We start from the raw sequence: 25,719 nt of genomic DNA on the forward strand, positions 1-25,719 counted from the left end.
AAGTGTTTACTGACAGGTTTATTGATGTTCTTATGCTTGATGTCTGATGTCTTTGCCTTAAAGATAATCCTGTTTTGTCCAACGTGTACTAGGTAACCACGTTGGTCTATTAGAGAGAGAAAAACATCCAAAAGTCACAGTAAGGCAGTACTTTTATTAGGATGCACTAACACCACTAGAAGAATTCTGGTGAACTTGAAAGCTCGCTCACTATTTTTTGACATGTTTGTTCAGCCTTCCCCAATCTGGTCCCCCTCAGATGTGTTGGACACAGCACGCCCCCCCCCCCCCCCCGGCCAATGCAGAGTTGTAGGCCCAACACATTTGGAGGGCACCAGATTGGGGAAGGCTGAACAAACATGTCAAGAAATAGTCAGCAAGTGTTTGAGTTCTCCAGAATTCTTCTTCGAGAAGGATGTTAGCAAACAAAAGGGGGTGGGGAGAAAAAGCAGGGCATGGTACTGGAGCCCCCAGATGGAATGCTGGAGGTGTTAAACAGACTTAGGGTGCAATCCTATGGATGTTTAGATGGAGAAAAAGTCCTACAATTCCCAGCATTACTCAGCCGTGCTGGTTAGGGAATGTTGGGAGTTGTAGGACTTTTTCTGCCTAAACATCCATAGGATTGCGCCCTTACCGCACAATCCTATATGTGTGTACTCAGTAGTAAGTCCCATAGTATTCAATGGGGCTTAGTCCCTAGTAAGTGTATTTGCACGCTTACCCAGGAGTAAGCCCCATTGAATTAACTAGGGCCTACTTCTGAGTAGACATGCAAATGATTGCACTGTTAATTGGATTACTCTCTGCTAGCTACAAAACTGATTTTAGGTTGCAAAAACAGAAACAAAAGAAGACTGTCTGTCCTTCCCGGCCAGGCCCAGCATTTTGGAAATATGTAAAATTTAATAATTATTTGGATCTGCCTCCAGCACATATTGGAACAGGTGGGGGTCCCTTGGGAGGCAGGGCGCAGCTGTGAAGAGTGAGACCCATAGTCTTTATAATAGCAGAGCTGGAGATTAATTCAGGTGGTACACTAGGCAAAAAGAATCAATAGAAGTCAAATTGGGTAAGAACATCAGAAGAGCCATCCTGGATCAGGCCAAGGGTCCCTCTCGTCCAGTATTCTGTTCACCATAGATTTGTATAAGGGCTGTATGATATTGGCAGCTTTCTTTTTTATTCTTTTCCTAATTATGTCTAACATGGAATTTGCTTTTTTCACACGAGCTGCATGCTGGGTCGTCATTTTCATCAAGCTGGCCGCCACAACTCCGAGATCTCTTTCTTGGTCAGTGTGAGATTCCATGAGGTTATATATGAAGTTGTGAGGTAGCATTACCTAGTGGCTGGAGGGCATGTAAACCCCAACACTTAAGTCCCATCTTCAGCCAGTTTTAAGCACCCTCTTCCAGGTGGCTAAATTCACTATTCTCCAAAACGTACAAAAGCAGGGAGGTAGCTGCTGACTGTGAGGTTGTAGAGAGGGAAGAAGAGAGAGCAAGAGTGCCCGCATCCCATTTCACCCCACTTAAAGTCAGAGTAGTGGGCTATATGCCTGGACCACCCAGGCCTCCTTGACAACATCCACCCTATTTCTTCTTCTTTGCTAAGCAGGAGGCCCTACAGCATATCCGTACATAAATAACACGGGATCATTCACTTGGAATTTGTGTACATTAGAAATGGCTTCAAACTGGTTCACATGTATTTGCAGTATAGGAGAGGACAAGGAAAAAGGGTCTGGCAGAGGGATTTGCCAGAGGAAAGAAGATGAAGAAAACATAGCTATTGAGAGGGAGGCAGAGAGGGAGAGAGAAAATGGATGTGTGGTTGTGAGGGTGCAGAAGTTGTTATAGATCCGCCTTCCCCAACCTGGTGCCCTCCAGATGCTTTGGATTTCAACTCCCATCAGCACCAGCCAACATGACCAATGATCAGGAGTGCTGGGAGTTGTAGTCCAAAACATCTGGACAGCGTCAGGTTGCAGAAGGCCTAGTTACTGAGGCCTAAGGCCTAGTTAACTGGCGGCAACAGCTTTTGACCTACAATATGCTTGTATTTTTGGTTTTGTCTTCACCCCTTCCAGTTCCACTTACCACCCCTTTTGTCTTCAGACCTAATGTAACCCCCCCCCCCCTCTGCAAAATGGAATTCAGCTCTCGGGCTGAAATAGTTTCTGTGCCCCTGTTACAGATGAACCAGTGCCGGAGATGCTGCGCTGGTCATCATGTGTGGTTCCCAGCCAGGTAAAGGTTCTGGTCTGTGCCTCTTGGCTGGAGGAACTCCCCACCAGCCCTACTTTCTGTCTCCAGCATCCGTCTGAGTCTTGACATTCACCTCTTGTGCTTGCAGGGAGATGGCTCCGTCATTTGCAGCCACTGTCCAGTTCTTCTTGTAATGCATCTTTCCGCTTGGCGTGTGTAGCTGTCGCAGAGAAAAGGTCGTGTTATTCCTACAGGACTTGTTCCCTACCCCAAATTTTGGCCTGTCAGGCTTCGGCAAAAGGACGAAATTGGCAGCCGAGCGAGACGATGCTTCGAATCCTGTTAGAGGCTGTGCTAGCGCGTGGATCCAAAGTGGAAGCACAAGACTCCGTCAGCCCCAAATCAGCAAAAGGCCCTGATGCAGAGGAGGCTGGAGCCGCCACGAGGGGCTGGGAAAAAGTAGTGAGGAAGATCCTAGGCGAGGACAACGCCAGCTCAGGGGTGCAGCGCCAGCGGTTCCGGCAGTTCCGCTACCAGGAGGCCGAGGGGCCCCGGGCGGTTTGCAGCCGACTCCACGACCTCTGCCGGCAGTGGCTGAAGCCGGAGCAACACACCAAGAACCAGGTCCTGGACCTGGTGATCTTGGAGCAGTTCCTGACCATCCTGCCCCCGGAGATGAAGAACTGGGTCAGAGAATGCGGAGCGGAGAGCAGTTCCCAAGCGGTGGCCCTGGCGGAAGGCTTTCTCCTGAGCCAGGCCGAGGACAAGAAGCAGAAAGGTCAGGTGAGAGAATTCCATCCAGGTAGCTCCAAGGGGCTGAGAATGTAAGGGCAGCCTAAAAATCGCCACTGTTTGCCCCGCTTTTTTGAGCCATCCTCTAAAGAGGGGAGATCCTAAGCCTCCCGTCGTTTGGACTGCACCATTCCCTTCTGATATGTCTCCCCATTGCCTGTGTAGGGTGCTCACTGCCGTTTTACATTCAGGGCCTAGTAGCAGAAGTTGGGCCTGATTTCCCTGAGGTGAAGAAAGTTCCGTCCGATGGGAAACAGAGGCTGCTATTCAGGAGGGTCATACAGGAAAGCAGCAGAGGAGGAGGCCGCTTGCAGGGTAAGTATAAATGGGACATATTTTGATTTGGTCTCCCTCTCCCAGCTATGCTTAAAATCCCTGGGCTGCTTTCATGTTCCCCTTTTGGCCCCTTGTGTGTGGGAAACACTTTTCTCCAGCCCCTTCCCTTCCCGCAGTTTAAAAATAGGCTTATGGTTTGGAACAACTCTTCCTCTTCAGGTTGAGAGTTTCTTAGTGGCTGACAAATCATCATAATCAGTTTATTTGTATGTTGCTACTCCATGGTTAAACCATGGTAAAAATGGCTTAGAGCAACATCAAAAAATGTGTACAATAGAGAGGGTCAGTAGAGTCAGAGAGGGAGGATCAGTAAATAATTTTTTTAATAGAAAAATGGAGTCTCTTTAGTTCATATTGGAATGATAATGTTCAGGGTTCAGTACAACCTTAGTTACTATTAGGGACAATTTAACTGGTAAGAGTTTGATTATTTATAACTCTTTTCTAATCATTAAATTTATGAATCAAAGTAAGATGAAATGTTTTCCTTTGCTTATCTGCTGTGAGTTTCCTCTATAATAGCAAAAGAGCAAATAAATAAAATTACTTATGAAAACCATAAGTAATGGTTATTGTTATTATATTATTATTATAATAATTATAATTATTATAAATAATAAATTTCCCATGCTGATGCTAGGGAAAGTGGAAGGCAAAAGGAAGAGGGGCCGACCAAGGGCAAGATGGATGGATGATATTCTGGAGGTGACAGACTTGACCTTGGGGGAGCTGGGGGTGGCGATGGAAGCTCTGGCGTGGGCTGGTCCGTGAAGTCACGAAGGGTCGGAAGCGACTGAACGAATAAACAACACGGAAGCAGGGCTTCAAGAAACCGGGTGCACTGCTTTTGTTGACACTGACTGGCAGTGTCTTTCCAGGTTTTCAGGCAGTGTATTGTTGACACTGACTGGCAGTGTCTTTCCAGGTTTTCAGGCAGTGTATTCTTGACACTGACTGGCAGTGGCTTTCCAGGTTTTCAGGCAGTGTATTCTTGACACTGACTGGCAGTGGCTTTCCAGGTTTTCAGGCAGGAGTTTTTCCGGCCCTACTTAGAGGCACTGGGGATTGAACCTGGGACATTCTGCATGCAAAGCAGGGGCTCTGCCACGGAGCTATGGCCCGTTCCTTCTCAGTGGGGTGGCCATCTGGGTGATCGAGTATGGTTACCATAGCTCTTTGCCACTGATCAGCTGCATTGGGCAGATGTGAAAGCAATTATGGGCTGTTTGCAAATGGCATACGAAGTATGGGGTGGGGTGTGGGCAGAAGGCTTCCAGCAGGACCTTTTGTTCAAGAGGGTTGGGAGAAAAGGGTTCGCAAAGAGGCAAGCAAGCCTTTGTAGGGAGTCTCTAGAAATGGGGAAGGCAGGACCACTTTGGGACTGTTTTTGCTCAGAGGCGTGCCAAGAGGTGCTGAAAATCCAAGGAGGACTTCCCAGCCCCATTTCTGTTGTGAACCAATGGTAAGACGCATACATGGCTACCACAAAGGCTTAGTAGGAAGCGGGTGGGGGTGGGGGGAACAAACCAACATTAGGTGAAACAAACTATAGTTTGTTGGAATGTCTGTGAACTGGACTCTGGCTTTTTCAACACACCATGGTTAAAACAGACTGGTTTAGTGTTGGGTCCAAACCAGGCCAATCCTTTTTTGTACACAAGGAACTGGAATGCCTAAAGGATGTAACATCTTTCCATCATATTTCTGTCACTGACAGGTGATGGAAAGTCACTGGCAGTACCTACTAAGTCACCTCTTCTTGGTGGCGGAGTGGAACCAGCTTCTGTCCAGCCAGATCAGGTGAGGAAGGATTGTTGGAGATCACTTTTGGGGACCGCCTGGAAGCACTGATCGCCTGCACGTCTCCCTGCGCCCCTGAAAGGATCTGTCCTTTGCTTCTGTCAAAGCTGACCCAACTAGGAACATTTGAATGATGAAAGTGCATTAACTGTGAGGAGAAAACATGAGGAGAAACTGGTCTCCTGTTGGAATGGGGGGATGGCCTGGACTCTTGATATGATTACTCCCAAAAGTCCTCAGCCCAGCCGTAGAACTACATCAGCTCCCTGTTATTCTGGGGAGCTGAGGGTAATGGAATGACAAGGTCAACAATTAGAGCTCAAATGGTGAAAGACTCGTAATTAATATAACAAAACTCAGTTAAGAATCCATCTTCATTCTGCGGTGATGATGGCGGTGAAGATCCTACTTCTCTGGTATCATTGTGTCTGATCAATGTTGCCCAGCAGAGCTCTTTGTGGTGGTGAAGGGTCTTCTTGGAGTAGGCACTGGCAAGCAACAACTTGAGCCCTCAAAAGCCCCCTGTGACCATTGTCCTGGGCATTTTGCAGAGTAAGTTGCTCCTATCTGTGCTGACTTTGACACCGTTTTTTTCAACAGAGTCAGAGCAGGATGTGACCAGAGTGCTGGCTAATCATGTTATCATGGACATCTTCCATGGATATCTTCCAGCTTGTGCCTCCCATCTCTGGAATGAGCTTTCATGGGGGGTTCGTCAGGTCCCTTCTTTGCAGGTCTCCAGGAAAGCTGTGAAGATCCGTGTGTTTTTGCTGGCCTTTTAAAAGGAAAAAAAAATCTGGGCTGCTGGGATCCCAAAATCTGGGATTTGTAATCATGGTTTTTGCTATATTTTATTGTTTTGTGTTTTTCAAATTACATTTTTTATTTCTGTCCTTATCTTGTATGCCCCCTTGGGAGGGATCTACCCTTAACGGTGGCCTAAAAATAATTTAAAACAAATAACTGAAATTATGCTTTCAGGGTCCGGTGACCTTCGAGGAGGTGGCTGTGTATTTCACTGAGGAGGAGTGGGCTTTGCTGGATCCAAGCCAAAAAGCCCTGCAGTGGGAAGTCATGGTGGAGAATTATGGGAATCTGACCTTGTTGGGTAAGCCGCCTTCACAGATAAAATCATTCTACAAAGGCCCAATCAAATCATGTTTAGCATGTTTGCACTCCCGCTGTTTGAGCATCCTAGAATCATAAAATAGTAGGGTTGGAAGGGGCCTACAAGGCCATCAAGTCCAACCCCCTGCTCACTGCAAGAATCCAAGTCAGAGCATCCCCGACAGATGGCTGTCCAGCCTCGTCTTGAATGCCTCCAGTGTGCCTTGAATGCCTCTACGTTCCTGCTCAATATGTCCATGTCATGTGCCCCTTGCCCAGGCCACATGGTCCCTAACCCACAAGCATTTCAGTCTTGTCTGGATTCTGCTTCAGTTTATTCTCCCTCGGTCAGGCCTTGACTTCACTCCATGCACTGGGACAGTGAACTGACTGCCGTGCCTGGGTCAGATGAGAAAGATAAATAGAACAGGATGGCATCAGTATATTAATGGCACCAGACTCAAAATTGCTGTATGATCTTTCCCTAGCAGATATTCATGTTAAAACTGGGGACAAGGTCAAATCTTGCAGTACCCCACAACCCAGATCATATGCGTTAGAGCAGAGCTTGTCCAATACTACGTTTTGTGTTTGGCTGGAGCAATTCCCCTATGAGGGGAGGTTACAACAGCTGGGATTGTTTAGCTTGGAAAAAAGGAGGGGAAGGGGAGACATGACAGAGGTGTACAAAATTATGCATGGTTTGGAGAAAGTGGATAGGGAGACATTTTTCTCCCTTTCTCAAAATACTAGAACCCAAAGGGGTCATCCTATGAAGCTGATTGGTGGGTGTTTCAGGAGAGATAAAAAGGAGTTCTTCACACAGCGCATAGTTAAACTATGGAATTCACTTTCACAAGACATAGTAATGGCCACCAACTTGGATGGCTTTAAAAGTGGGTTAAATAAATCCCTGGAGGAGAAGGCTATCAATGGTTACTAGTCCTGACAGCTATGTGCTACCTCCAGTAATCAGAGGCAGTAAGCTAATGTATGCCAGTTGCTGGGGAACATGGGCGGGAGGGTGCTGTTGCACTCATGTCCTGCTTGTGGGTTTCTCACTAGGGCAGCTGGTTGGCCACTGTTTGAACAGAATGCTGGACTAAATGGACCCTTGGTCTGATCTAGCACGGCTCTTCTTATGTTCTTATGCTTCCCCACTAAAGCTTGTCCATTTTTTTTTTCACAACAGTGGTTGACACAGTTTGGCCAACGATCAAGGAATATGGAAGTTGTAGTCCAGAACATCTCCAGGGCACTGGGTCTAGATCCGAGGTGGGCTACTTGTGGTCGTCCATTTGATTTGGCCTACAATTCCCATCAGACCTAGCCAGCGTATAACCAATGGTAAGGGATGATGGAAGTTCTAGGCCAAAACATCTGTAGGGCCATAGGTTGCCCACCCCTGGCGTAGATGGAGAAGTAGTCTGTCCTGATATGAGGCATCTTCCTATCTTACGTTCCCAGATAAAGTGAGTACCGAGAAGTAGAGATTCGTCTAAGGTCACCCAGTGACTTTTGTGGTGTAGAGGGATGTTGAACCACACTGACCTAGCTTGGATGATCATTGTAGGCTAAATAAGCCACAGTGGCTTGTTAAAACTATGCCGTGTGCCGGGCGCGATCTGCATAATTGCCCGGCCTGCCGCAGCTTGTTATGTCATCTGAATCCAGGCAGCATGACTTGTTTGAGGGGGAAACAACCCTCAAATAACCCATAGGCTGTTGTTGGGTTATTTGACAGTTGTTTCCCCCTCAAACAAGGCATGCCACCTGGTTTGGATGACACAAGCCATGCCAGCAAGGGTAATTATGCAAATTGCGTCCCGCACACACCAGCACACACCAAGGATTAAACAAGCCACTGTGACTTGTTTAGCCTATGATGATCATCTAAACCAGGCCACTCTCTCTCCATAGATCGAACCTCATCTTCTTCACTCAGTTAATGCCCATCAACAAAGGTGATTTAAAATGTGGCTGCATGTGTCTTCCATTCTGCTGCTGACAACAGCCGTTCATAGAAGCCCTGTTTCTCCCTCAGGATCTTACCCGTTTTCTCTCTTTATTCCAGCAGGTGATGTGTGGGAGAGCAAGCATGAGGAAGGGCCACATAGGGCATCCTTAGAAAGAGCCAGATGTACAGAGAGGGAAGAGCAGAGAAGGACACCTGAGACTGAAGCGAATGAGAGGAGGAGGAATGAATCTGTTTCTTCCGAAAGTGCTGACTGCAATGAAATAACACTCCAAGAAAAAATAAGACACGAGAATACATCCTTTCCTTCGGAAAGTGCTGACTTCCACGAAGTTGCCGTTCGTGAAGAAACAGGCCCTGAGAAGAAAAGGAGCAAATGCTACGTGTGTGGGAAAAGCTTCAGTCACAAATCACGCCTTAATGAGCATAAACGAATCCACACAGGGGAGAAACCGTATATATGCTCAGAATGTGGAACGAGCTTCAGCCAAATCACAACCCTCACCTCTCATCAAAGAATCCACACAGGGGAGAAGCCGTATCGGTGCTCCGTGTGTGAAAAGAGCTTCAGTCACAGCATCAGCCTCCGTTCTCATCAAAGAAGCCACACAGGGGAGCAGCCGTTTAAATGCGCGGAGTGCGGAAAGAGCTTCAGCCGAAATGCGAGCCTTACCATCCATCAAAGGATACACACTGGGGAGAAGCCGTACACGTGCTCCTTTTGTGGAAGGGGCTTCAGTCGCAGCCAGAGCTGTGCTAACCATCTGAAACTGCACACGGGAGAGAAACCGTATAAATGCTTAGAGTGTGGCAGGAGCTTCATAGAGAGTTCCTACCTGAGGTCACATCAGAGAATCCACACAGGGGAAAGACCGTACGTATGCGTGGTATGCGGGAAGAGCTTTAGGTGGCTCGCAAACCTAAATGACCATAAAAAGATCCACACAGAGGAGAATCCTGTGAATCCTCCAGGTGGATCGCAGCTCTTCACATCACACAATTCTCTCTCAGGAGAAACCATATACATAGATTAGAGCTTTTCTGACCAATCAAACTGCTAAGCAGGAGAGAATCCACACAGGTGTGTGTAAATGCTCAAAATGTAGCAGAAACTCCCATCAGCATACAAACCATATTACAACAGAGAGAGTGAGTGAGTGTGAGAGAGAAACCATAGTGGAAGACCGCATCTTACAACAGGGGTGAAGAACTTCAGACCCATATCTGGCCCACTTGAGGTTCCCAGTCTGGCCCTATGAGGTTTCCCAGATGGCCACACCCTGTTTCCTCTGACAAACAATTGTTTGGTGGTTTCCTCGCTTGTGTACAGTTTTTTGCCCTGTTCTAAAAGGTTGAAATGCCTCTCCTAAGGCTTAGTTACTGTAGGTATGTATGGATTATGTAAAATCTGTTTTTACTGTGATTTATGGATCGTCAGGTGCCTTTCAGTCTGCTGTCCAGTCAGCACGGATTTTTTTGGTTTCCAAATTTGTGCAAAGTCGCGCTTGTGAAAATGCACAAATTCCCTCCAAATTCTCAAATCCCCCCACCCAAATGTCCGTGTTTATGCTTTAGCCTGTGGGGGAAATGTGCATTTTCAGCCAGTTTTTTTTTTTTTTTTAATGTTGTGTATTTTTCTGTTACTAAATTTGTGCAAAATTCCAGAAAGCTAGAAAAATGGTCCGCAAGTTGGCAGAATCTGTCTAACTGGAGAAAAGGCAGTCTGCTGCAGAATCTGCAGATTGGATTAATAAAAACCCGAACACATTTGATACCGTTGCGGATTTCTGTGACATCGCTACGTTACCGGCAGTAGGAGCTTTAAACTAAAATATGCTGGCATTTTGGCCCCTCCCACCACTGGAATGCAGCCCCCAAGAGCTTTTCTGAAGTGGAATGCGGCCATCAGGCCGAAAGCAGTTCAACATCCGTGTCTTTCAAGATTTCTTAAGTTGTCTTGTGATAAGGCTCTCCCCCAGTTGTGAAATTGTTCAGATATGTTCTACATTCAAAGTTCTTAATATCATACAGTGCTGAGCCATCATCAGGGTTTCGTCTCTCTGGTTACTGCGGGTGTTAAGAAGATTCAGAAATACTTTTAAATGTTCTGTTCAGATCAGGCAAGCGAAACAGGATATCATCAATCCAGAGCTGTCATGTACTTTGGCCAGGGAGTTGCGCTAATATTCGTCTCAATTTCTTTTATAAGCATGCTGGACCTTCATCCAATTTCTCTCAATGTAGCTGGGTTTCTGCTTAGCGTAAGGCGCAAACCTATACATGTTTAGTCCGAAAAAAGGCCTACAGCTCCCAGCATGTCCCAGCCATGCATAGGATTGCATGCTAATAGGCTTAAATAGAGGATGACGTGGTTTGGATAGTACAATAATCAAGCCGCTAATCAAAACATTTTGGAATTTATCCTTCCTTATCTTCGATGATGCTTGAAACTTGGACGCGCCGCCTGCACTCCTGGGAAACTACATGTAGCATTTCGGATTTGAAAGCTGCAATCCTGCACGTGCTTCCTTTGGGAGTAATCCTATTGAACTTAGTGGGACGTAATTCTAAGTAAACATGAGTAAGTTTGCACTGTTTAAATATGGAGCTACACAGAATCACTAAGGGCGCAAGCCTATGCAAGTTTAGACAGAGAAAAGGCCTACAAGTCCCAGCATTCCCCAGCCAGCTGGCTGGGGAATGCTGGGAGTTGTAGGCCTTTTCTCTGTCTAAACATGCATAGGATTGTGCCCTTAGTGTGTCGCAACTTGGTTCTCTGGCTTACGTATTTTTTGGAGATGGGAGAAAATCTTAGAAATGGGACATGTTCATAGGACATGTGTACAGTTCAATTCTATGCACACCTATTCAGAAGTAAGTCCCACTGAGTTCAGTGGAGCTTACCCTAGGTAAGTGGATATAAGACCACAGCTCTACAAAAGTGGAGGTTATTAGAGTTAGAACTGAATGAAGAGGTCATACTTAGAAGTCAAGAACTCTTAGCTAATAACTGTGTGTGTGCATGCATGTGTATGGCTGTTGTGACTAGGGCTGATGGGAGTTGTAGGCCAAAACAGCTGGAGGACCACAGGTTGCCCATCTGATTATGTATACACATCTGTCCCAAAGAGATTTGCTCGTTGGCAGTCTTTGTGCAGGTCTTTCTGCACTGAGCAGGGGGTTGGACTCTATGGTCTTATAGGCCCCTTCCAACCCTACTATTCTGTGATTCTATCCCTCCATCTTTCTGATCCAGAGTGATGACCACAATATACCCTTTTTTCCCTTCTCTGTTTTTATCCTCAAGTTTGGCAGACTGAGATGCTGTTGTACTTTTCTGCATTTTCCTGGGTTCTGTCCTCCAATCCTTTGTGTGTGCTTCATTGAATGGAGTAACCTGAGTGTTACCTTCCCCCCCCCCATATGTCTGCATCTGACAACATGTTGTTCATAGTGCAGGTTGTGCGAATAAATCCTTTAAATGGCATTCCTACTGTCTCCATCTTTATTGGTGTCCCAAATTAACATTTATTTATTAATTATTGGTGTCCCCGATTATCGTCTTCCAAAGCAGTTACTCTATTCCCAGCTTATGAATGGAAAACGGAATATTGGTGGACAGCAAAAGAGATTTAAAGATGTTCTCAAAGCTTAATCTAAAAAAATGTAACATAAGCATTGGGAACTGGGAAGCTCTAACCCATGAGCATTCCAACTGGAGGTCAGCCTATATTAAAGGCGCTATGGACTTTGAAGAAGCACAAGTACAGCGCGAAAGGGAGAAACGAGCTCAGCGGAAGGCACATCAAGCAAACCCTCACCGTGGCCGCCTTCCACCTGGAAACCTATGTCCTCACTGTGGGAGGCTGTGTAGATCCAGAATTGGCCTTTACAGCCACCTGCAGACCCACTGCTAGAGATTAATGTGTTGATTGATGTGTCTTCTATGAATCTGTCTAATCCTTTTAAAGCGTTATCTATATAGACTATCTTTGGAAGACAATCTTACTCGGTCACGAGTGATCACCATGATGATGATAACAACCAGTGACCGTGCCATGGACTGGGATAATGGTTATTATCAAATCTATTTTGGTTTTTTAAAAATAATTCTGTATTAGTTTTTAGCTTCATATCACTAAAGAACAATATATCAAGAAGTCAACAGTGTCTGCTAGTCCGTGTCTTTGTACTGATTGAACATGAATAAATGTTCTCATATCCTGGACACATGAATAAATGTTCTCATATCCTGGACACTGTTGCATGAATTTCCATTTCTTTTTCTTACAGTCCTTTTCCCCTACCAACCCTCCCCCCGCCCCCATAACACCCACCACCTGAGTGATCCCACCTCAGGACCAACTCAGGAAAACAACAACAACAGAAAGACAAAACAATATTCAAAGGAAAGCAAAAGGGGAAAATAATAAGAGTTAATCAAACAGTTCCACATATGGCTGCCAAATCAAGCCTCTGTCCTCTTTCATCAGGTGTTTAAACAACATTAATTCATGGGAGGCCTTCAAATCTACTGTAGTTAGGGGGTTACAGCAGTGGGGGTGAATCTCAGCCCTAGGGCCTCGGGGGCCACGTTCCAGTGGCGGGTGGGGCTGAAGACAAAATGGGTGGGGCCAAAAATAGCTTATTTGCGTTTTAAGAGTGCAATCTTATGCATGTTTAGACAGAAAACAGTCCTACAGTTCCCAGCATTCCCCAGCCAGATTGCACCCTGAAGCAACAGGAGAGGCATTTCAACCTTTTAGAATGGGGAAGAAACTGCACAAATGCCGGGGAACCACCAAACAATTGTTGGTTGGGGGAAGAGGTGTGTGGCCATCTGGAGAATCCCAGGGAGGCTGAATTTGGCCACTGGGCAGGCTGGAATTAGCCCTCTAGCCAGTAGACCTGCGCCCCTGAGTTGCAGCATTAAGCCTCTGCCACTGAGGATGGGGTAGGACTACTTGACCCTCAGGGTCCCTTCCAATTCTATGGTTCTATTCTGGCTGTGTTATTTTCACTGTATTTTTACTCTTATAATAAATCCTGATACTGAGTTCGCCACTGCTGCTGGCTGCACATTGAATTGGCCAATGTAATGGAGCGGCCACCCCTTTCACGCTCTCCTCGAGAGCTTATTGGATGGGATGGGACTGCCTTGATCCGGCCTTTCAGGGCTTCTCTTGTGCAAACTGGGGCAGCACGTCCTGCTTTGTATCTGGCCATAGTACGATGGCCTGTTGGCCCTGTAGCCAGCCTTCCTTATTAGGTGGGGCATTGTGGGGGGGAGGTGCATAGTGCTAGCCAATTCCCCCCCTCTCACTGGTGGAGTGGATGTGAGGGCCGGGCCAGAGGAAAGAAAAGGTCATGACCATCCCCCTCTCTCCTCCATGCAGGGAGTGGCTGGGTTCACACAACACACCAAACCACACTCGGTGGTTGAGCGTGGGTTGTTGAACTGTGGGTTATCGTGTTATCTGAACACAGCGCATTTTCCACAGGGTGGCTTGTTAACAACCCTGAACAATCCAACAACAAACCGTGGGTACTCAAGGTGGCTTGTTCGAGAAAAATAAGCCACACTGCTTGGTTAACAAGCTGCCCTGTAGAAAACACGTTGCGTTTGGACAGCACGATAACCCACTGTATGACAACCACCCACAGTTCAACAACAACCCACACTCAACCACTGAACCCAGTCAGAGTGTTAAAACTTGCATAATGGGCTATGTAAAGGTCAAGTTAACAGAAAAATTGGTATGTACAACAGGAATTAAATGACAGGCATATTTTTTGTTACATAAAAAAAAGAATGTTAAGGATACAGTGGTACGTGTGCCTGGTGGGACACAGAAGTAGTCCAGGTGGGACATGGGGTTTTCGTTGACTAAGAATTCCCTCTCTCTCCGTCCCCGTGTCCACCTGCAAGTGTGATGTGCCATCTCCTGCTGACACTACCTGCCACCGATTATCCACCTGTGACCTTTAGCCACACTAGTAGTAAACTTCTTAATAACTACTACTTCTTCTCCTCCTCCTCCTCCTCCTCCTCCTCCACATTTCTATACCACCCCATAGCTGAAGCTCTCTGGGCAGTTTACAGAAGTTAAATGGAGTAGTGGTAGTATTATTATTGGAATTATTTTTAATGTCTTTGTGTTTTAAAGCCATAGAAATAAAATGTATTCCCAGCAATCATACTTCAATTTGTTTATGTCCTCAAAACCTACCGTAAATGACACATGTAATAACAAATGCCTGTAAACATATAAAGGTCCTTCTCGGAAAAAGTGGGCTGTTTGTTTCTGTCACGGTGGGATTGAGGTTCTTTGATAGAGTGATTGGTGGGATGTAAGATACGAATGTAAGGAAGGCTGAGCGCCGAAGAATTGATGCTTTCGAACTGTGGTGCTGGAGAAGACTCTTACGAGTCCCATGGACTGCAAGGAGGCCAAATCAGTCCATCCTAAAGGAAATCAACCCGGAGTGCTCATTGGAAGGACAGATACTGAAGCTGAAGCTCAAATATTTTGGCCACCTAATGTGAAGAGAAAACTCTCTGGAAAAGAGCCTGATGCTGGGAAAGACTGAAGGCAAAAGGAGAAGGGGACGGCAGAGGATGAGATGGCTAGGTAGCATCACCGATGCAATGAATATGAACTTGAGCACGCTCCGGGAGAGAGCGCAGGACAGGGAGGCCTGGCGTGCTATGGTCCATGGGGTCACGAAGAGTCGGACACGACTGAACGACTGAACAAAGATACGAATGGCTGGAGAACCACTGATGTAAGCTAGTGACCATCGTCACAATTTCTTTTCTCTGTATCAGCATGTTTATGTTTATTATAGGGCCGCAGTAATCTGCTTCTGAGTGTGGCCTCCTTTTTTCTGCTTCTTTTTACCTCAAACCTGCTAGGCCTCACTGTTGCTGTTTGTCTTTTACCACTGTCTAACCTCCTCTCCTAAAGGGAAGGGGATGTTGAGTTATTTTGAAGGGTCAAAGGACCCAGTACTACCAAGTGCATGACTGACAGAAATTCAATAGGTGCAACTTTACTGAGCATATGAGGATGAAAGCAGCACCTGTGCATATTCTGCCTGTACTTTAGCTGCATGACAGCTAGAACTTCAACAGGTGGAGTTCCCATCTCCAGGGAGAAACTCCACCTACTGAGTTTCTGCCTGCCACTCAGCTCTTAGACACAGAGCTCCAGTCATGGTGAAGTTCCATGTAAGGGGCAGCTGACCCAGTACTCTTCCCAGGTGCATGACAGGCAGAAATTCAATGGGTGCAACTTTACCAAGCATATGAGGCCCTGTGGATATTCTGCCTGTATTTCAGATGTGGGGGCCCAGGGAGGGAGATGACAGGCCTAGCTTCATTGAGCAGCTGGGATGATTTATAGCAGCCTTCCTCAAATTGCAGGCTGGAAATCACTAGTGGGTCTCTGCCCACTTTCAGGTGGTCTCCCCACCCAGTTCCTCCAGCGGGCGGGGAGATACAAGAAACTGGCAGTGTGGGGAGCTAAGTTCTAAGTTAAGTGTGAAAAGAGGAGGAGGGGAAAGTGACAGGAAATAAGTATACTTGAGAGGTGGGTGGGGGAAAACAACATAAAATAAAAAGTCCTCCACTTAGAGCCGCTGACTTAATAAATTCTGCTTGAAATGGGGAAGCTGAGTTATGATAACTCCAGAGCAAATGTCTGTAAACTTGAGAAAGGGTGAACTTTGGAACTCCCTGCTACAAGGAAATCACTGTGGCAAAGAATTCAGCAATTTCCGAAGTAGGATTAGATATCAAACTAAAACTATCTTGAGGAAAGCTGAATTATCCCTGCTACTAGGAAAAATAGGAGCTGCAGCATCAATTCTACTTTAATAAACAAATAGGTTTATTTATGCTGCTGCTATTATACTGCAGGGGTGGGGAACCAAACTATGGGTCTTTTTAAAGTAGAAGTTAAAAGTTAATACATTTGACATCCAGCTTTCCCAGAGTTTTCCCTGACACGGCCGCTCTCTAGGGCTGTATGTGGAATGATATTTCTTCATCTCTAGGCCTTCTTGTTTGAGAGACAGGGAGTAATGTGCCTTCCTATGAAGTATGGTTTGTTTTTTTGTTTTTACAAAGAACTGGATTGAACCCAGAACCGTCTATATGCAATGCACATGCTCTACCACTGAGCCATCATCCCTCCCCAACCACATTGGCTCTAATGTATATGCCCGTAAATGCATGTACCTGGATACACAACGCCACTGCATGGCTTCAACACTGTTGCCACTCTTATCACTGCTTTCCTTCTATCACCTGCCAGGATATCTTTGGATTGAAGGCATGTTTTGAGTTGCAGCTATTCTAGAATATTTTAAATGTTTTTATTAAGGCACAATCCTATGCATGTTTAGACAAAAAAAAGTCCCACAACTCCCAGCATTCCCCAGCCATCCACATTTTCAATAAACTGCCCTGAAAGCTTTGCTGAAAGGTAGTATGTTGTTGCTGTTCAGTCGTTAAGTCGTGTCCGACTCTTTGTGACCCCATGGACCATAGCATGCTAGGTCTTCCTGTCCTCTGCTCTCTCCCAGAGTGTGCTCAAGTTCATATTCATTGCATCAGTGATGCTATCTAGCCATCTCAGCCTCTGCCGTCCCCTTCTCCTTTTGCCTTCAATCTTTCCCAGCATCAGGGTCTTTTCCAGGGAGTCTTCTCTTCGCATTAGGTGGCCAAAATATTTGAGCTTCAGCTTCAGTCTCTTTCCTTCCAATGAGCACTCAGGGTTGATTTCCTTTAGGATGGACTGATTTGACCTCCTTGCAGTCCAGGGGACTCATAAGAGTCTTCTCCAGCGCCACAGTTCGAAAGCATCCATTCTTCGGCGCTCAGCCTTCCTTATAGTCCAGCTCTCACAGCCATACATTACTACTGGGAAAACCATAGCTTTGATTCTATGAACCTCTGTCGGCAAGGTGATGTCTCTGCTTCTCACTATGCTGTCTAGGTTTGCCATAGCTTTCCTCCCAAGGAGCAAGCGTCTTTTAATTTCATGGCTACAGTCAGCGTCTGCGGTGATCTTGGAGTCCAAGAAAGTAAAATCTGTCACTGCTTCCATTTCTTCCCCTTCTATATGCCAGGAAGTGATGGGGCCGGATGCCATGATCTTCGTTTTTTTAATGTTGAATTTCAAACCAGCTTTTGCACTCTCCTCTTTCACCCTCAACAAGAGGCTCTTTAGATCCTCTTCGCTTTCTGCCATTAGGGAAAGGCAGTATCCATGCTTTAAATTTAAAAAAGTTAACCCTTCTCCCCCCACCACCATTTTCCCTGTCAAAAAAAGAGAAAATATAAAACGTCAAAATAAAATATAACAAATACATTACACCATGTTAAAACAATACTTTAAAAAGACTGGGAGACTAAAAACAAATTTGCCTGTCACTGAGAGGATAATTATGTTAGCACCAAGCACAGCAGACCTCCCTGAGGAGGGAATTCCACATGAAGGAATTTTCTCTCTAGTTGCCACTCACCTTACTTCCGATGGCAGAAGGAATGAGAGGAGTGCTTATGCACAGGTTGGTATGGGGTAGGCATTCCTTCAGGTACGTGACTCTAAAATTCATAAGGGGTTTTAAAGGCAAGCATCAGCACTTTTAATTGTGCTTGGAAACAGACTGGGAGCCAGTAATGTTCTTTCAGTATCAACGCTATGTTCCCTGCAACTGGTCCCAGTATTTTGAACCAACTGAAATTTCTGAACAGTCTTCAAAGGCAGCCCCACATGCAGTGCATTACAGTAGTCAATCCAAGGGGACCCAGGCACAGATAACTGTTGCCAGGCTATCTCTGTCTAGGAGAGGCTACAGCAGGCACACTCACCAGAGTCTTAAGTCGTATGGGGTTTTAAAGGCAAGCCCCTGCACTTTTAATTGTGCTTGGAAACAGACTGGGAGCCAGTAACGTTCTTTCAGTATTGACGCTATGTTCCCTGCAACCGGTCCCAGTATTTGGAGCCAACTGAAATTTCTGAACAGTCTTCAAAGGCAGTTCCAGATACAGTGCATTACAGTAGTCAATCCAAGGGGACCCTCGTGTGGATAACCGCCGCCAGGCTATCTTTACCTAAGCTGGGGGAAGGCATTCCTTGCCATAGAGCATCCTTCTCTGGCATGGGGACCTCCAGCTGTTTTGGACTACAACTCCCATAATTCCTGACCATTGACCATACCAGCTGGGGCTGATGGGAGCTGAAGTCCACCAACCTCTGACGGGCACCAGGTCGGGGAAGGAAGGCTGTCATAGAGGCTACCTGAGCCTCCAGTAACAAAGCAGAGACCCATGATCAAATCATGCCCCATCGCGCTCTGGGCGTAATGCAAAAGTTCCTGCTCGCGCTGCTTTCTCCCTCTGTCTTTCGCAGCACAAAACCAAAAAGAGGCGCGCGCTCTTTGCATCCTGGGGAGGTTCAGCCTAAGGTAAAAGGGAGCGAGTCCGGATTGCTAGAGAGGCATCGGAAGGAGGGATTTGTGAATGGGAGCAGCCAGATCCTGCCCTATCTCCTCCGGTGGGGAAAGATGCTTTGATTCCTGTGGGTCTCCCCAATATGCTGCGCGATCAGTGCGCCCACCCGCAACCCACCCAGTGATCTGGTGAGTGCAAAGCGCAAAAGGATTGGGGGGGGTGCAAGGCAGGAAAGTGGGGCTCTCTGCTTTGCAAGTGCCCAAGAGGTGAAGGCCAGGCACGGCATGGAGACAAAAGGCGCGCGGGGGGGGGAGCTGCAGAAGGGGAGTGGGTGGGAAGAAAAGGTGAGGGGCGCCATTCCTTCCCACTGGCAGGCAGGTGGGTGCCTCTCCCGTCTGGGGTTCCTTCACAATAACCACATCGCCGAGCTTTTATCTCCTTCTCCCTGCTAAGCCAGGAGGTCCCTGCAGCATGTCCCAGCGGAAAGAGCTCGGGGTCATTCACTCTGAATTTGTTTAAGAACATGAGAGGAGCCCGGCTGGATCAGACCAAGGTCCACCTCGTCCACACAGGGGCCAACCAGATGCCCCAGAAGCCCACAAGCAGGATGTGAGTGTAACAGCACCCTCCTGCCCATGTTCCCCAGCAACTTGTGTACATAGGCTTACTGGAGGTAGCATACGACCATGAGGACTAGTAAAAAAAAGTAAAGGTGTCCCCAACCAGTCGTGTCCGACTCTAGGGTGCGGTGCTCATCTCCATTTCTAAGCCGAAGAGCCAGCGCTGTCCGAAGATGCTTCCGTGGTCATGTGGCCGGCATGACTGAACACCGAGGTGCACGGAACGCTGTTACCTTTCCCGTCGAAGCAGTTCCTATTTACCTACTTGCAATTTCTTGCTTTCGAACTGCTAGGTTGGCAGGAGCTGGGACTGAAGACGGGAGCTCATTCCGTCACGCGGCACTCGGGTCTCGAACTGCTGTCCTGCTGACCTTCCGGTCTGCAATTCAGCTGTTCTTTATTTAAGAGCACAAGAAGAGCCGGGCTGGATCAGACCAAGGTCCACCTCGTCCAGCATTCTGTTCACACAGTGGCCAGCCAGCAGCCCACAGGAGACCCACAAGCAGGACATGAGGGCAACAGCACCCTCCAGTCCAAGTTCTCAGCCACTGTTGTGCGTGGGCATACTGCCTCTGATACTGGAGGTAACGTAGAGCCATCAGGACTAGTAGCCATTGATAGCCTTCTCCTCCAGGAACTTGTCTAACCTCCTTTAAAGCCATCCAAAGTAGTGGCCATCGATGCATCTTGTGAAAGTGAATTTTACATCCACTAGAATGAGTTTCAAACAGGTTTTCCTGGTGGAGCCCAGGTGAGGGGTCAGGTGAAGGGCTTTGGGGTGAAGGAAAGAGGGCGAAGGAAGGAAAAGGGAGTGGTGCAGCCTTCTCCAACCTGGTGTCTGCCAGATTTTTGGACTACAACTCCCATCATCCCTGACCATTGGCCATGCTGGTTGGGGGCTGCTGGGAGTCAAAGTCCAAAATGTCTGGAGTGTGCCATGTTGTGGAATGCTGCGGTAGTGTATGTATGGGGGCAGTAGTTAGGGGTGGAGCAGTGAGAGAGATTCTGTGTCATTCTTCATGTCTGGTTACAGACCAGCTGAGGGTTTTTTGCCTCTTAGGTGGAGGAAATCCCCAATTGCCCCTGTTCCTGGTCTCCAATTTCCCTCTGAGGCCTTGCCTTCATTCGTTTTGCTTATAGGAAGACCTTGCTGGCCTCCATCATCCAGTTTTTCCAGGCAAAGCCTCTATTGAGTGTTAATTGTCACATTGGGAAGACTTCCTACCTTTGCTGGATTGGTCCCTGCCCCAAATTTGGTCAGTCCTTGCATTGAGAAGGAAATTGTCCCTATATCATCTGAGCTGGAGCACGGATTGAAGATGGAAGAGCGAGACTCAGCTGCTCCAGAAGCAGGAAGAGGTCCCCATGCCTTCCAGGCTGGGAGCAGTACGGAATCCTGGGAAAGAACGGCGCAGAAGATTCTGGGTGGCGACAGTCTGGGCTCAGATGTACAGTGCCAGCACTTCAGGCAGTTCTGCTACCAGGAGACCGAGGGGCCTCGAAAGGTTTGCAGCCGACTCCACAATCTTTGCTGGCAGTGGCTGAAGCCAGAGCGACACACCAAGAATCAAATCCTGGACCTGGTGATCATGGAACAGTTCTTGGCCATCCTGCCCCCGGAGATGGAGAGATGGGTCAGAGAATGTGGGCCGGAGACCAGTTCCGAGGCGGTGGCCCTGGCAGAAGGCTTCCTTCTGAGCCAAGCAGAGGACGAGAATCAAGGACAGCAGGTGAGAGCATCTCACTCTGATAATTTTGGGGGTCAACATGTGAACAAAGATGCCCTAAAACTCCCATGTAGATCCGCCCAGGACTTAGGATCAGCTTCAGTGGCTCTGCTCTTGGGGCCATCTTGAGATGTGTTTCGGGTGAGCAGAAGAGACAGGGTCTTTGGCAGTGCTTTGACTCAAAAAGACTCTCCTGGTTGAGATCTGTCAAGCTCTCTTTCTGGGTGTCATCTGTAAGACCCGTTTATTTCAGTGGACATTTAATTTGTAAATATTACATACTGTAACTATTAAATGTTTCTGCAGCCAGTTTTAACAGCTTTTGAAAGTATTTCTGCTGTTGGTTTTTAATGCCAGTTAGCTTATGGGCTGCATTTTGCTGCTTTTATCTAGTTTTGATTGTTGTGCTCTTGTTGGGCCTTCCAATGGCAAACTCAAGTGGCGAGTGGCAACAAAATGGTATCCAAAACAGGGAACTGAGAAACAAGAGGGAGATATCAGCACTTGCTCGTAGGAACCCTGAGTACAAAAAAAGTTTTTTAAAAAACTAAGGGAGCACTCCTGGTCACAAAAAAAGTCCAATGAGGATATGCTCACTACAGAATGGGGCTGATTGTATGTAACAACATGTTCTGCAGCCTTTTTGAATATTCAGCCCCTGATCGGGCATTGCTACGTGATGTCCAAACCCGAACCTTCTAGGTTAATCGTGGTTTAAACAACCCACAGTTAACCTAACTACTAATTGTAGATTATCTGTAGGTTGTTTAACCCACAATGAACTCATAGTGTTCGGGTTCGCACGTCAGGGAGCAACCTCTGCTTGGGGGTTGAATATTCAAAATGGCCTCCAAACATGCCTGGCATGCACTGCAACAAACTATGGGTTAATTAACCTATGATTTGCCACCATCATGTGCCAATTGGGGCTATGTAGAACAGTTAGAAAAGATAGTTGGGGAGGGGAAGCAAATAATGCCCTGCTTAGAGGAAATGGTCGGCTGGAACCCTGAACTGGGTCACTTCTTTTAGTTGCAGGTCCTACGCTGATCATTGTGCTCGATATTTCTGTTTTCCACCATATTGTTTTATTGTTTCTGTTTTGATTTGTGGTTTTAGTGTAATTGTTTTAAATTGTACATCGCTTTGAGGGCCCTGTTGGGCAGGAGAGTGATTAATCAATACTTTTAATAAATAATAATTTATCTTTCACATTGTTAGCCACTTTGAGGACATTGGTGGAAGAGAAGCATGGAAGTCATACGTTATTATTAAGATTCCTACCAGTTGCGTAGCTTTTTGTGGAAAGCATCCAAAGAGGGATCAGCCCTTCCATCTCTTTGTACCATTCATGTTCTAATCTATCTCCTTAGTCCCTGCATGAGAATTTCATGACTATTTTACATGCAGGGCCTGCTAGCCAACGTTGCTCCTGACTTCCCTGAGGCACGGGTGGCTCTGGCGGACACCAGGCAGAGACCGATGTTCAGGTGGATCGTGCAGGAGGGTGACGGAGGTGCTACTTTTCCAGGTAAGGACAAAGGGGGCATATTTAAGTGTTGACCTCATCTCCCAACTATGCTTAACTATGGAACCAGCAATGGTTCCAAGGCATAGTCTGAAGGCACATGAGGCAGCCGCCTGGCTGAAGCTAAGCAGGTTTGGGTCTGGTCAGTGCTTGGAGGGGAGACCACCTGGGAACCATATGCAGCCACCTTGAGTTCCATGATGGAAGAAAGATGGGATATGAAAGAAAGAAAGAAAGAAAGAAAGAAAGAAAGAAGCAAGCAAGCCCTGGCAGTGCAACCTGGGCTCACGTGGATGCAGCGTCTGCACATTTTTATTAGCAGGGTCACTGACATCATCTGACACCCCCTCCAATTTTCCTGTTCCCTCTGAGCTTAGCTGCAAACCTCACAGTAGCCGCTGTGGGAGGGGTGGGTGGGGAATGGATTTTCCCTGCAACAATGTATTGTTCCCTGTTGCAATTCAAAGGATTTTGGAGTGGCTTGGTCTTGAAAAAGCAATGGAAGGAATAATCCTATGGCTGCTAGTCAGTGGCTAGATGGCCATAGGATATCTGGTTATGTGTTTTTGTTATTTTTATGTTTTTATCTCTTGGGCACAGTTCAAAAAGAGCTTTGGCTATTGGGTGCTATAGAAATGTGTCAAGAATGACAGCCTGTTTTCCACCATAACATTAGGCCAGGCGGTCACGTCAGATGTAACTACCTGGGATTGTGTGTTAGCTGGAGGCTCCTCGGCCCTTTGCCCAAGGCCAGGCGCAGCCCCTGCTAATTGGGGAGTGCCAACAGTTGGAGGTGGTGGGGAGTTCCAGCCTCTTGGAGGCCAGGGCAGCCCACCCAGGGGCTGAGCCAGTGATTGACTGAAAGAAAATTTGCCCTGGGGTGCCAGGGCTGGGCTTTAAAAGAGGGCTGAGGTCGAGGCATGGGGTCTCCCTTCATCCTGGTGGTCCTGGACCTGCTGACAGCTGGTTGCTATCCAGGGAGATCCATACTTAGGTTTGCAAGGGTATGCCAGGTAGATTTATTATTTTGCTTGGGTGTGTGTTCATGAAGCCCTCTGTATATAGTTAAGTGCTTTGACTTTGTACTCTCTTATGTAACTTGTTACTTCCATTCTTCCCTTTCCCTCTACGCCTTTCGTTTGATCCTAATAAACCTTTATCCAACCTTTAGTTGGTGTGATCTCTCTGCATTACCTCAGTGCTAATTTCAGTGCTTCTTTGGCTTAAGAGGGTGGCTACTGGGTATCTGGGGGACTGAAAGGCCGGGTTTGTCAAGTCCTGTTTTTGGGAAGAGGATCCTGGGATTGGGACCTGAGCAGTCCTCCCTCACAGGGAGGTTGGTGGCTTTTGGGGGGTATTTATTTGTTCTGTTACATTTTTATACCACCCAATAGCTGAAGCTCTCTTGGCAGTTCACAACAATTAAAACCATAAAATACAAGGCAGTAAAATACAATATAAAGGTTTAACAGTTTAAAACGACAATATAAAAATAATAACTAGACAGAAGCTAGCAGCGGTGCAAACATTTTAAATGTAATACCTGATATAAAACAAAATGAAAAATGAAAATGCCTGGGAAAATAAAAGATTTTTCACCTGAGACCGAAACGAGCACAATGTAGGTGCCAGGTACTAAACTGCTTTAATGTTTATGAAGGATGCAACATTTTCCCACTACATATGTGTCACAGGCGTTGGAAGGTCCCTGGGAAGGACTACTGAGTTGCCTTTTCATGGTGGTGGAGTGGAACCAGCTTCTGTGCAGCCAGAGCAGGTAGGGGAGAGATCATTGGGGAGACGGGCTGGAGATTACCTGGGTGCTTCAACCTCCTGCACACCTCCTTGGGCCTGAAAGAATCTCCCTCTTTCCTGTGCCTTGTGTCAAAGATGCCCACTAGGAAACCTCTGAATGCTAATGATCCCAGTATGCATTTCTCCAGGAGCATCTCCAGCCACCTCGCCTTTCTGGTCGTTTTGGATTGTTGCTGTCCCTGTGAGGAGAGACTGTTTTCCTCTTCTCCTTTCAGGGTCCAGTGACCTTCGAGGAGGTGTCTGTGTATTTCACGGAGGAGGAGTGGGCACTGCTGGATCCGAGCCAAAGAGCCCTGCAGTGGGAAGTCATGGTGGAGAATTATGGGAATCTGACCTCTCTGGGTAAGGCATCTTCTTTCCCTGGGTGGACAAAATTGCTCTTCAAATGTTAAAAAGAAATGTATTTATTTAAAACATTTATCGGCTGCCTTTAAGGGCAGAAGCCCTCCCAAGCCGGCTTACAGCAATAAAATGCATTTGTTGTTGTTCAGTCGTGTCCGACTCTTCGTGACCCCATGGACCATAGCACGCCAGGCCTTCCTGTCCTGCGCTGTCTCCCGAAGTGTGCTCAAGTTCATATTCATTGCATCGGTGATGCTATCTAGCCATCTCATCCTCTGTCGTCCCCTTCTCCTTTTGCCTTCAGTCTTTCCCAGCATCAGGGTCTTTTCCAGGGAGTTTTCTCTTCGCATTAGGTGGCCAAAATATTTGAGCTTCAGCTTCAGTATCTGTCCTTCCATTGAGCAGTCAGGGTTGATTTCCTTTAGGATGGACTGATTTGACCTCCTTGCAGTCCAGGGGACTCGTAAGAGTCTTCTCCAGCACCACAGTTCAAAAGCATCAATTCTTCGGCGCTCAGCCTTCCTTATAGTCCAGCTCTCACAGCCATACATTACTACTGGGAAAACCATAGCTTTGATTAGATGGATAAAAACAGTTAAAATATTAAAAGAGATAAAAACATACAAATAATAAAAATATACAAATAATAAAAACAACAATAAAAGCTGTCAAGTAAAACCAGCAACGATGATAATGGCAGTAAACAGCAACAATAGCAGTTGATGCTATTGGTCAGCATCATGCTGTGCTTGACACCCTCTGTTGTATAAAACCTACAATTATGCTAAGAAGTAACAAATAGATTGTTACTAGAAAAAATGTCTGCAGAGTTTCTCACATTTTTCTCTAGTAAGAAAGAATTGATTTATTATTTCTTAGCATTATGGTAGGTTGTATATGGTTTTTAAACAATATTATATTTGCAAAGGGTCTTGTGGCGATACATTTTATTAATCCATTTTGGAAGAATGTGTCAATATTATGTGTTGTCCCATTTGTAATTTT

General features: G+C 46.6%; 1 protein-coding gene across 1 annotated transcript in view; it reads left to right on the forward strand.

Annotated features, from left to right (window-relative positions):
- The window catches only part of LOC146356286 (uncharacterized), a 48,971-nt gene that overhangs the window by 21,400 nt on the left and 1,852 nt on the right, over positions 1–25,719 (forward strand). Inside the window, 11 exon segments of the mRNA XM_084830047.1 lie at positions 1,234–1,294; positions 2,359–2,993; positions 3,194–3,317; positions 5,056–5,138; positions 6,120–6,246; positions 8,320–9,244; positions 18,642–18,785; positions 20,564–21,032; positions 22,440–22,560; positions 24,252–24,334; positions 24,588–24,714. Coding sequence (XP_084686173.1) covers positions 1,234–1,294; positions 2,359–2,993; positions 3,194–3,317; positions 5,056–5,138; positions 6,120–6,246; positions 8,320–9,244; positions 18,642–18,785; positions 20,564–21,032; positions 22,440–22,560; positions 24,252–24,334; positions 24,588–24,714 — 2,899 coding nt within the window.

Source organism: Heloderma suspectum, chromosome 2 (assembly GCF_057233095.1).
Source record: "Heloderma suspectum isolate Gila_16-S chromosome 2, 16-S_ref, whole genome shotgun sequence".
Lineage (NCBI taxonomy): Eukaryota > Metazoa > Chordata > Lepidosauria > Squamata > Helodermatidae > Heloderma > Heloderma suspectum.